This window comes from Salmo trutta, chromosome 32 (genome assembly GCF_901001165.1).
Source record: "Salmo trutta chromosome 32, fSalTru1.1, whole genome shotgun sequence".
In the NCBI taxonomy this organism is placed as follows: domain Eukaryota; kingdom Metazoa; phylum Chordata; class Actinopteri; order Salmoniformes; family Salmonidae; genus Salmo; species Salmo trutta.
In genome coordinates, this window is record NC_042988.1 from 12605443 (window position 1) to 12618000 (window position 12558).

The 12558-nt window shown below is 43.5% G+C and overlaps 1 protein-coding gene across 1 annotated transcript in view; it reads right to left on the reverse strand.

The window, feature by feature from the left end:
• kcnh4a (potassium voltage-gated channel, subfamily H (eag-related), member 4a) overlaps positions 1 to 12558 on the reverse strand; it is a 28148-nt gene that overhangs the window by 3890 nt on the left and 11700 nt on the right. The window contains exons 2-12 of the mRNA XM_029727625.1: positions 11188 to 11421; positions 10499 to 10645; positions 10250 to 10374; positions 8058 to 8301; positions 7332 to 7489; positions 6425 to 6632; positions 5470 to 5664; positions 3472 to 3671; positions 1887 to 2136; positions 1370 to 1584; positions 1225 to 1263 (exon numbers count right to left, since the gene is read on the reverse strand). Coding sequence (XP_029583485.1) covers positions 1225 to 1263; positions 1370 to 1584; positions 1887 to 2136; positions 3472 to 3671; positions 5470 to 5664; positions 6425 to 6632; positions 7332 to 7489; positions 8058 to 8301; positions 10250 to 10374; positions 10499 to 10645; positions 11188 to 11421 — 2015 coding nt within the window. The remainder of the gene's footprint in view (positions 1 to 1224; positions 1264 to 1369; positions 1585 to 1886; positions 2137 to 3471; positions 3672 to 5469; positions 5665 to 6424; positions 6633 to 7331; positions 7490 to 8057; positions 8302 to 10249; positions 10375 to 10498; positions 10646 to 11187; positions 11422 to 12558) is intronic.

The following is a 12558-nucleotide window of genomic DNA, read 5'->3' on the forward strand; positions in this document are numbered from 1 at the left end:
CTTATCTAACTATCTTAGCTGGCATGCCTGCTGGCAAGGTTGGTAGACTTTAGAAAACCAAGCAATTACTAAGTGTACTGAATAATCTTAATCTTTTATCCAGATTTTATCAGAGATGCAGAGAAGCATATTTAGTTTCTTAAAAAAAATAACCAGCAGACCGGTCAAGAGGTACGCTTAGATTTAGAAAAAAACTAGGATGTAATATCCTAGGCATGTTAGTGCAGTATATTGAGATTTGCGATTAACAACAGTCAGAATAACTCCCTCTGGAATGTGTAGAGCAGAATTAGGCATAATGTTTATGGCTCTAAATTAAAGGAAAAATATGTTTCAGGTGTTTAAAAAATGCTAAATAATCAGGGTCCAGCCCCCTTCGGACCACTCCCCTCCATCCTCACCTACTTCGGTAACAAGAGATTGTGTGTAATTTCCTTCTAATAGCTGTTCTGCTGTGAGTCAGTGCTGTTCCTCTCTCTTAGTGGCCAACATAGGAAATTAGGTTCACTGAGGTGAACTGCCTACTTGGCATTTTCAGTAGGAGTTGAGAGAATCAGCTAACTCCCACGCACAATGTAGAAACATTAACACGTGGACACTCACATGTCATTGAAACACACATGCATGTGCACGCACACAAAGGCATACGCCTACTCCAACACCCACTCAAATACAACAACAAAAACAAGAGTACAAAATCAGCCTCACAGAGATACAGAGACACACTAATAACAGCCCTTTGTTAAGCCCTCAATAAAGGTGGCAAAATGGGGCTGTGAGAGTTGCAATCATGCTTCTTTCAGAGTGAAGTTCTATCTGGGAATGGGCTAGATGAGAACATTGCATTCAGCCTTTTATCAAGTTATATGTTCACCTAAGAGGGAAGGGCAATGGGTCAGGGACCAGAACCCTCCTATCAACCTCAATCATTTAAATGTTTCTGTCCCAGACCAAATATTCAAACACTTTGAAAAATGGAATGATGAGTCACAAAGCCTTATTCACATGTCAAGGTGTAAATATTTTATTTGGACATTTAGCTTAAAAGATTCTGGCTATGACTACAAATGTTCTGAGCTCTGATTTGTTGATCATGTGAAGCTGTGACTTTGTAGATATGTTGGCTGTGGCTGTAGGAGCATCCCTGAGTTATCTGTCAGGAGCAGACTGACAGGTCATAGTAATTACCATCTGTAGTATAGTAATTAAAAGGCACACATTTACCTGAGAGAGCCGAGGGGACCGTGAGAACCTTGTCAGTCCCTGGACAGTGAGTCAGAATGAATCACAATTCCATTACAGTTTACACAGTCCACATAGAGTAAACTTTGAGTGAGTGAGTGATTGAGTGAGCATGTGTGGCTTTCACCTCTGCCTCGCTACCCTCTCTCAGGTTGTAGGTGAGGTTGTGGTGGATATCAGAGCTGAAGCGACTGCCATACTCTGGGTAGAGGCCCAGGACCTCCCTCAGGGCACGGACACTGATGTGCTGCAGGTCACAGTAGGTCAGAGCCTTCACGTCCGCATTGGTCTTGATCACCTGATCTTGCGCTGTCAGGTCTGCCCCAATCAGATCACCTTTGCCTAGAGACAGATTACCCAATTAATAATCTGAATTGATTTGATTCTTCTCTCATACAGTATAATGACAACATCCATATTGCTGAGATAACAATTGAGGGATAAAGGAAGCTAGCTCCCTATTCCCTATACAGTGCACTGCTTTTCTGGACAAAAGTATTCCACTATAAAAGGAATAAGATTCCATTTCAGACGCTGCCAAAGAGTTGATAACAGAGACGGAACGCCGACACGAGAGAAAGAAAAAGGGAGGTATAAAAAGAGAGTGTACTCCAGAACAGGGAAGTGAGTTGTCTAAGACGTACCCAGGATAGCAAGGACCATGCCGTCCTTCAGCACCTCTAGAGACCCAGAGCAGACAAAGTAGTTGGCCTGCAGCGCGTCCCCCTGGCGGATGAGGTACTCTCCCGGGGCACAGAACGAGGTCTTAATGTGCAAGGAGAGGGAGCGCAGACACCCCCTACTGGCCCGCTCAAACACAGGCAGCTGCAGGATGTCCTTGTTCAGGTGCATGGCGATGTCCGCACGAAGTTCATCTGGGAAGTCACGCAGCAGCTGACAGGAGGAGAGAAGGAGGACATCAACACCCACAATGCAATGGTTTTGTATCAGATTACAGAGGTACCAGAGAGGGACAGTGGTGTCCGAGGATGAAAGCTAAATGAGATGATAGACCATAGAAACCAAGTTCAAGCCTATGAACACTGAGAGGACAGCCAATTACCAGTTATTCACAAACATGTATTAGATTTATTGTTGAAACATACACAATTCTCAGTGAGTATACAGTATCTTGTATTTTGTGTTGGACGCTAGCTGTATTTTGGCTAGTGGCTACACACTTCAATGTACAGTAGTTGTTTTCATGGGAGCTTTCTTAGATGATTCAAATCTCTACATTCCATGTGCACTGTAGATCTGTTTCACTAGTGCTAGCCTGGCAGTAGCACCAGCTCAGAGGTGTAAGGAATCTGCGAGTTCTTGGGATCCCTCGTAGCGTCTGTTGTCGCGCCTTCAGCAGAGAATAAATGATGAAGCTGATGATGAGAGGGTGTAAATGAGTACCATCTTTTTTTATTCCTGTCTCTGTAGTCTATAATGAAGAGACTTAAAAAAGGTTATATTAACTTGTATTTATTCAGGGTAGCCCAAATGAGACCAGGGCCTCATTCCTAATGGTGCCCTAAGTACAAACACTTTCTCACAAACAGGAAGAAAAAAAAAGCGCATTACAAATAAAACAAGAAGAATAAAAAATAACCACACCTCAACACCACAATTTCAACAAATAATACTCTAGAATCAATCGGAACAACTGCAATCCTAAACTGCCGTAGTGGCACCAAGGAATCAAGATGCAAGGAATTTTGTAGGTTATTCCAACAATAGGGAGCACTTTTAGCCCATCACTATGAACAAAAGACTACTTTCTAAAAGAACCAATCTCACCTCATTGGGCAAAGACTGAGAGACGATTGGGAAAGAAAGGTGGAGATGATTTAGAATCCTCCATCCCACACGGAGACACGACTAGACCACGAGGCCATCTATGTCTGAATGTGACAATACACACCCACACTGTCAACACCATCTGATAAAAAGACCTTGGCAGTGACACAAAAGATGAATGTAGAAAATTAATTATCTACTCCCAACGTAAGGTGTACTCTCTCTGAAAGGCAATTTATTTACATCGGAAAATATATGAAGACCAGTCTGTCAGTACAGTATGTTTGTCTACCCTAATGGCTGCATTCCAATTTTCCATCCTTATCCTAAAGTGTGCACTTGCCCACTCCTCATCAGGGATTTGAAAGCATTGGATTGCTGTAATCATTGGCCGGCTTTTGTTACCACCATTGTTAAATACATATGTGTCATGCGACCCACCTCGTTGGCGTTGATGCCGTTGTTGACAGACCAGGTGGTCTGGAAGTACTCCAACATCCTCTGTTTCAGCAGCTGGGGCAGACGGTGCACACGGATAAAGTCCTTGATGTCCTTCATACGCGTGTGGTAGAGCGAGCGCCGAGAGTACATGCGCTGGATGATGGCCGTCACGTTACCGAAGACCACTGCATGCATCAGGGCTGCAGGTCGGACGAGGAACAGGGAACATGGGGGTTAAGGAGTATTACAAGATTACTAATTTGTGCTCAAAGCACATACATATGCAGAAGAGAGTCATACCCAGCCGTCACCATGCCTTAAGACTTTTGTTAATAGATTTGTGAAGACATCTCGAGACATCTTAATACAAACTCCTTCGGGATTGGTGTCCCGTCCGCGGGACGGTTGAGCTAACGTAGGCCAATGTGATTATCATGAGATTGTAAGAAGCAAAAAAATATTTCTGATATGGACAGAAAGCTTAAATTCTTGTTAATCTAACTGCACTGTCCAATTTACAGTAGATATTACAGTGAAATAATACCATGATATTGTTTGAGGAGAGTGAACAGTTATGAACTTCAAAATGTATCAATAAACCAATTAGGCACATTTGGGCAGTCTTGATACAACATTTTGAACAGAAATGCAATGGTTCATTGGATCAGTCTAAAACTTTGCACATACACTACCATTCAAAAGTTTGGGGTCACTTATAATTGTCCTTGTTTTTTAAAGAAAAGCACCTTTTTTTGTCCATTAAAATAACATCAAATTGATCAGAAATACAGTGTAGACATTGTTAATGTTGTAAATGACTACTGTAGCTGGAAACGGCAGATTTTTTATGGAATATCTACATAGGCGTACAGAGGTCCATTATCAGCAACCATCACTCCTGTGTTCCAATGGCACATTGTGTTAGCTAATCCAAGTTTATCATTTTGAAAGGCTAATTGATCATTAGAAAACCCTTTTGCAATTATGTTAGCACAGCTGAAAACTGTTAACCTGATTAAAGAAGCAATACAACTGGCCTTCTTTAGACTAGTTGAGTATCTGGAGCATCAGCATTTGTGCAACTGAGCTGGAATAATACATTATGGCCTTTCCCTTGCATTTCAAAGATGATGTTACAAAAAATACAAAATAACTGCTGTTTTTTATTTGTATTATCTTTTAACAGATCTAATGGGTTATATTCTTCTACATTCCTTTCACATTTACGCATACTTCAAAGTGTTTTCTTTCAAATGGTATCAAGAATATGCATGTCCTTGCTTCAGGTCCTGAGCTACAGGCAGTTAGATTTGGGTATGTCATTTTAGGCTACAATTGAAAAAAAAGGGGCGGATCCTTAAGAGGATTTATTTTAATACATGTCTTGAAAGAATGAAGAAAATACTGCTAAAGATGTCTTAAAAACAACAAATGTCTTCAAGAAGTCATTTCAGAAGAAGCTTGTGTCTCAAGATGTCTACTAACACTGCCTCGTTTCCAATTAACTTACCCCCCATGAGCATGATGCAGATGGACTTACCCCCCCATGAACATGATGCAGATGGACTTACCCCCCCCATGAGCATGATGCAGATGGACTTATCCCCCCATGAGCATGATGCAGATGGACTTATCCCCCCATGAGCATGATGCAGATGGACTTATCCCCCATGAGCATGATGCAGATGGACTTACTCCCCATGAACATGATGCAGATGGACTTACCCCCCATGAGCATGATGCAGATGGACTTACCCCCCCATGAGCATTATGCAGATGGAGTTACCCCCCATGAGCATGATGCAGATGGACTTATCCCCCATGAGCATGATGCTGATGGACTTATACCCCATGAGCATGATGCAGATGGACTTACCCCCCATGAGCATGATACAGATGGACTTATCACCCCATGAACATGATGCAGATGGACTTACCCCCCATGAGCATGATGCAGATGGACTTACCCCCCCATGAGCATGATGCAGATGGACTTACCCCCCATGAGCATGATGCAGATGGAGAAGATCTTCTCGGCGTCTGTGTTGGCACACACATTGCCAAAGCCTACACTGGTGAGGCTGCTCAGGGTGAAGTAGAGGGAGGCGATGTAGGCACTGGGCATGGAGGGGCCGCCAACCGTACTGTTGATGTATGGGGTCTCCAACCGCTTCCCCAGCTCCTGCAGCCAGCCTGGAGAGTACAACAGGACAGGGAGGACAGAGAGAGGGAGAGGGAGGGAGAAAGAGAGAGTGAGAGGGGGGAAACAGAGAGGGGAAAAGGAAGAGAGAGGGAGAGAAAGAGAGAGTTTACTGTTTATTTGTATTGTTTATTTCACTTTAGTTTATCTACTTCACTTGCTTTGGCAATGTTAACATACAGTATGTTTCCCATGCCAATAAAGCCCTTGAATTGAATTGAATTGAGAGAGAGAGGGGGGGAGACAAAGGAAGAGAGAGGAGGAGAAAAAGAAAAATGCTTTACAGGGATCTGATAGGAGACCAGTGAAAGAGTTTGGGTTGCTTTTTCCTTTGTGTCTGCTTGACTGATGATTCTCTCCGTCCAGAGGTGATATTATAGAGTGTGAGGTATCCTTGCTGGGAGTAGTCTCAAACCGTCTCTGTCGAGTGTCCTACACTTGCTGTGAGGTCGACTGGGAGGGTGTTATGGAGGGAGATGGACTGAGAAACCAGTTCAGAAGCATTCGGGCTTGTCCAGGGACCGAGTGTGCAGAGTGGCCATAGCATCTAGCTGTCAGGCAAGTTAAATGAGTTACTGTGTTACAGACACATTTAGAGAGAATAGTGATCACACATGGCTGCTTCCCTATAGTAAGCCAAGGAGCTCGACAAAGGGAAACATTATGTTGATGTGTCTACTGTGTGAGAGTGGTCCAACAACCACACACAATATACAAACATACACACACAAACACTAACAAACAGGCGCTCACCTATATCCCAGGTGACAGGGTCGCTGCTCTCTATCTCCTTGCGGCCAATGACGTACCAGACGCAGGCCATCCAGTGGGCAAGCAGGGCGAACACAGACATGAGCAGGGTCAGGACCACAGCACTGTACTGGGAGTAACGGTCCAGCTTCTGTAACAACCGCAGCAGCCGCAGCAAACGCACCGTCTTCAGGAGGTGGACCAGCGAGGTCTGGACAGGAGGTAACAGACATGTTTACATGCAACGATTCATGTAGAGAAGACAATTTGCATTGTGACATGTGTAAAGGCCAAAAGACGTTAGAGAGTTGAGTCATAGTCCGGTTGAACTTGTCAGACATTATATACAGTATAGACGATCTATCCTCTGTACTGAACTGATATCTCCAGGGATACGGTCTAGCTGAGATGCAGTGAGCAAACATTCCTCCTACCACTCCAATATCCCACTTCCCCCAGAGGCTAAAGATACATTCATCAGTAAAGAACAGCACATCTCTTGGAAAGCTTGAGAAACAAATGATTGGTGGAAAAGGGGGTAGTTGAACGCTATCACATCTCAGAAGCCCAGGTAGGATTAAGTGAGAAGGCTATTGGCTGAGATTTAAACCGTGAGACAGAGAGAGAGAGCGATGGGGAGTGCAGCTAGTGGATGGGGGAGGGACACTAGAGAGAAGGAAGGAGCAGCTCAATAAAGCATGGAGGTGGCAGACCTAATCCGTTACAATTCAATGCTCATGGGAAATAAAGAGGACCAACAACATATTTTAAGAGGGAAAAATATTATTCTGGGAAGGGCTATCGAATAAGCACTGTCTGTTCAAGATAGGATAAGGAACTGCATACACATTTGAAGCCAAACACCCATGACACCCATACATGCACAGTCAATGCCCCCATACAAACTCACCACTGTGATGTTGAAGGCGTAGAGGAGGTCAAAGGGCAGAGCAGCAAAGAGGTCTATAAAGAACCAGGTGCCACAGTAATGGAGGTAGATTGAGCGGGCATCGTACACCACCTGACCCGACTGACTCACGAAGGTGGTCCTAAAGTTCAGGATGATATCTGAGGAGGAACAGGGAGAAAACCCACCAGAACATGAGCAAAATAATATTTGATCCTTTACTCAATTACACAACAAGTGTGTAAAGTGAGTGGATAGGCTACTACATTCCAGCATTTTTCCAGGTGAGCTGTAAATGCTAATTATGGCATGACACCAACGGTTTAGAATAACACACGATGTGATGATAATTTTGTACATGAATGTCACTGCACATAACTACCATTTCCTCAAATTAAAAAAGTCTGAGCCCCATCACAACTGTTTTAGGATCACACATCCATCGGCGACAGGAAGTCTCTAACTGTGGCTCAAAATGTGAGCTGTAACCAGGGGTGACACAGACACCATGATGAGTTGGTAATGAAGGTTGGTGAGAGAGTACAGTCAAGCGTGACCGATTTCCAAGGAAACACCCACTGCCACAGCAGGAAATAACTATTCTTGATCAACTATATTCCAGAGGAGCTAGCTACTGGGGCCAATTCATTTAGGCACCGGAGTGATATGACATTTACCATTGGAGTACTATGTTGCCACTCTCAGTACTGTTATACAACAGTATGTTACCTAGAATGAAGAGCATTTCCACGGCGATGTCACTGGCAATGGTGCTACGGGAGTCACAGTCGTTGTCGTCCTGGTGACTGACGAAGCAGACATTGAAGGGCACGGTGACCGCCACGTAGAAGGTAGCCAGGAGGATCAGCCAATCCCACAGGGCCTTGGATACGCTGTAGTGGAGCAGGATGAAGCGGGACTTCTGCACCGCCGCCACCTTGTACTCTGGGAGAGAGGGCTTATGGAATACACTCTGCAGGGAGACAGGGGCCAAGGGTCACAGGTCATAGGTCCCAGGTCACAGACAAAGCCTAAAACACCACACTGGCACAGTGGCACTTGTATCTATGATAACATCTCAAGAATGCACTGAAACCTACTTGCCCTAGCTACATCAAAATCAGTGTCTGCAGCTCTCCCTTGACCCCAATCCAAACTCCTCTGTGGCACAAGAGAGGAGAAGTAAATGTTCCTTTTAGGAATAAAGGACGTCAAATCAAAGTTTATCGGTAGCGTACACAGTTTAGCAGATGGTAAAGTTTATCGGTAGCGTACACAGTTTAGCAGATGGTAAAGTTTATCGGTAGCGTACACAGTTTAGCAGATGGTAAAGTTTATCGGTAGCGTACACAGTTTAGCAGATGGTAAAGCGGGTGCAGCAAAATGATGTGTTACTAGCGCCTAACAGTGAAGTAAAATGTCAAACAATTACACAAATAATCAGAAACTAAAATCAAGAAACATCTTAAGGGTTCAATGGCATCTTTTCAAGACAGACATATAACCTTCAGTACTCTTTTACATTTGCACACACTGTACAGCGATTTTGATATAATTTATTTTCTTTTGTGTTATTGACTGTACGTTTGTTTATGTGTAACTCTGTGTTGTTGTTTTTGTCGCACTGCTTTGCTTTATCTTGGCCAGGTAGCAGTTGTAAATGAGAACTTGTTCTCAACTGGCCTACCTGGTTAAATAAAGGTGAAATAAATAAATAAATACAAATAAAATCATGCACTTAGTGGCCACAGGCTCACAGAAGTAGTAGCTGCAGAAACAGTAGCAGGTAATCTAACATGCCTGGGGATCAAATGGAACCGCATTTCACTTTACAATACATGAAAGACCGGGAGAGACCGTTATCGACATGTTCTTTTCAACACATATGCAGAACCACTGACTTTATCCTCCATAAATGACACAGTATGAAGGAGATGAAATATGGATGAGGAACTATGGAGATCCCTTGAGGTAATGAGATCTGAAAGTAAATTCCCTCTGTTGTTCTTCAACATGACTAGAGATGCTGCTGAATAGGTCAGCAGAACCTCCAAGTGGGAACCCTTGGTGGGATAATAGCTGGGTACATTATGGGAGATAATTCGTTGGTAATTGCACATGGAGGATTTAGATGCACAACAACAACTGAATGTGTACAGAACTGTCACAGCAAAAGCGCAAATTTGAACCTTTTTCAAAGCATGCAATGCCACATAGCCCATGCTGTTGTCAATGGTAACCACATTTTTTACACAATGATAAAAACATTGACTGATCACCATCAAGTATGTAAAAGGAAGAATTTGGAGAGAGTGAATTTTCATATATGTCATAGATTTTTTTAAGTTTGAAGTCTCTCAGCATTTAACGGTACAATTGACTCATCTTTAAATAACAACTACCTCATATAACATGTATTTAAGACAGGAAGAGGGAAAAGGTTGAACACCCTTGGTTCTGTCTGTCCACTGCTGTGTCATACCGTGACCTCTCTTCCGGTACTTTCCTTTAATTAGTCAGATGATACCCCAGCTTTCCCGTGTCCCAATCTGCAAAAGGTCACACTGCATCTCTCTGTTGCTCTATATATACCAGCACTACAAAGACCACACACAGCCGACCGGAGCTTCAAAGGCTGCCTGATCAATTCCTCTATCTGGGCCAAGCTCAACCTTCCTCAAATGGATAGGTAAATGTCACCTTGCTCTATATGCTCCAAAACACGTCTGCTCAAATATGTTTTCATTTGAATGTGGTAAGAATGTGATTTTACATGTGGTATGAAAACAAATGACGTCATCTTTCAGAAAGCAGTTGGTAATATAATGAAATGATGCCTTTCCTCTAAAGAAACAATTCCTTTTTTGTCAATGAGTCAATACACTCTACTGTACGGTCCAGTGAGATCCATGGGAACTCACATTGGGCAGTTTCCCCTTGCCCCTCTTGGAGAACTGGTTGGTGAGGTGGTACAGGACAGTCCTTCCCCTCTCCCTGGCTTGGGAAAAGTGGGAACGGCTGCGTTTTCTGCTCTGATGTGCGTCCTCTGAGATGCCTGATGACATAAGGACCATAATGAATGGGTTTTTACACTTATTAAAGCATCATAGTCTGAACTATAAACGGTTCAATAAGGTGTAAGCCACAGTGTTGCGGAGTTAGTAGAATACCTGTGCCCTCCCCCCCTCTCCTGTTGCTGTGATGGTGGCTTTTTCCGTACGACTCAGTGACATCCTTGAAGGAGAAAAGGAATAGAACCACTTCACCCTTCTCATTCTTAATTGGCACAATGTCAAGAAGGCACCAGAATGGATTTCCTGTGGAAGCAACATTATAGAAGAAGTTAGATTTAGTGGTACTCAAATGTTTTCAGCGGGGACCCAATTTTGTCCCGCCAGAACGTTTGGGGAACCCGTTCTTTTCCCAATAATTTCTCATGACCCCATCCCATCCCACCCCAGATCTAATGACATAACCTACAAAATCTGTAAATGTATATGTTTACGTCAACAAATAACCTTCAATTCATTGCATTTTCATCTCTTATCAAAATGAAAATTAACCAAAATACTTTTACTCAATAAAATTGTGTTTTTCAAATGATCTTCCTCAAAACGTTTGTATATTGTCCCATTAAATAATCTGCACTCTTAATTTAAATGACCTTGAACACCACTGAGTTAAATTCTAATGACACGTGGAGTTGAGGACTGTATTTTACTCTACTCCCTCTTCATATTGTGCAGAAGTGAACTTGTTGCATCCTCTGTCCATTGTTCTAAAAATACATTCAAAATATAGATCTGGTTGGATAGATCTGGTTGTATGGCGGGCCACCATGTGTTGACTGAATGCTCACCGTTCTTCATGTAGAAGCACACCTCCCCCTGGTACTCCTGCTGTCCCTCCAGGGCCTTGTCCACCTGCTGCCTCACCCTCTCACTGGTCTCTGCCCCGTGCAGGAAGCGACACGTGCATGTTTTCTGCATCACCTCAGTGCGCACAAACCCCGTCAGCTCGCAGAAGCCGTCCGAGCAGTACACAATGGGGTAACCTTGACGACCCTGGGCATTCCCAAGAAGGAAGTTGCTGTCTGTGGAAAGCAAGGAGAGAAAATTAGAGACACGATGTACTGTACCCTAACTCTGTCTGCGTGATGATTGCTGTTTAAGTGGTCGACCAATTATTTCTGTCCCTCGAGTACACTGTGTGATTCAGACATTAAATGGATGAATGTCCTTGCCCCTGGATGCTGAATTAGGCAATGTAATTAACAATCACGCTTGTGTTGAATACAGCCATCTATGAAGGTGGAACATAGCGTCAGGAATTCAGTCACTTTCAGGTTTCTTTGTGAATCTCTCTCTCTCCTCCCACTCATTTTCTCTTCTCAGGGTCTATTTCACCCTTTAGCTGTCTGAAAAAGAGCTCTGTCTGTTTCGGCCTCAGTCGATCTAACTAACTAACTAGCACATAGAACCCACCCACCGCAGCCTCCAGTGACATCAGAACAGGCTTTGAAGTTTAGGCCTGTGAAGTCTGGTGGATGTGATAGGAGAGAAGAGAAGAGGGGACCCAGTTCACTCTATGGGGGCCCACAGCCCAGGGAGCATCATGTGTAGTATCCTCACATCCTCCTGCCCATGTAACCAAAGACAGCGCCAGCCAATCACAGGACAGGGAGCTTCTGATTCAGTAGCTGCCTTTTGATTCTGTCAGACTCCACTGAAATACCAACCACCTCTCAGAGCTGCACATCTGTTGAACTGTACAGGCACTCAGGCTGAGCGGAAGGGAGATGTACTTACAGCAGCAAGAATACAGGTGCGGTGGCACAGTCATTTAGACCCCTTTCTGATATGCCCAAGTCACGTTTCAGCTATGAATCATTTGTGTTGTATTGTTCTATTTACGTTTTAGTCATTTAGCAGACACTCTTATCCAGAGCGACTGAGTTAGTGCGTTCGTCTTCAGATAGCTCGGTGGGACAGACAATATCAGCAAGGTCAGTGCTAGTAGAGGACAAAGTCAAGTGCGAGTGTTAGTTCAACAAAAGGCAAGGGTGTTGTAGATTTTTTAATAGATGTATTTATTTTTATGCTGTGGGATTATTTAACATACTCCTTGAAGTTTTTGTTCAAATTTAATTTGCTTGATTTAAATGTACCTCTATGTAGCTGCTATTTACCTGCTTACTCTGTTGAGAGAGAGAACATCATTGTGTATTTGG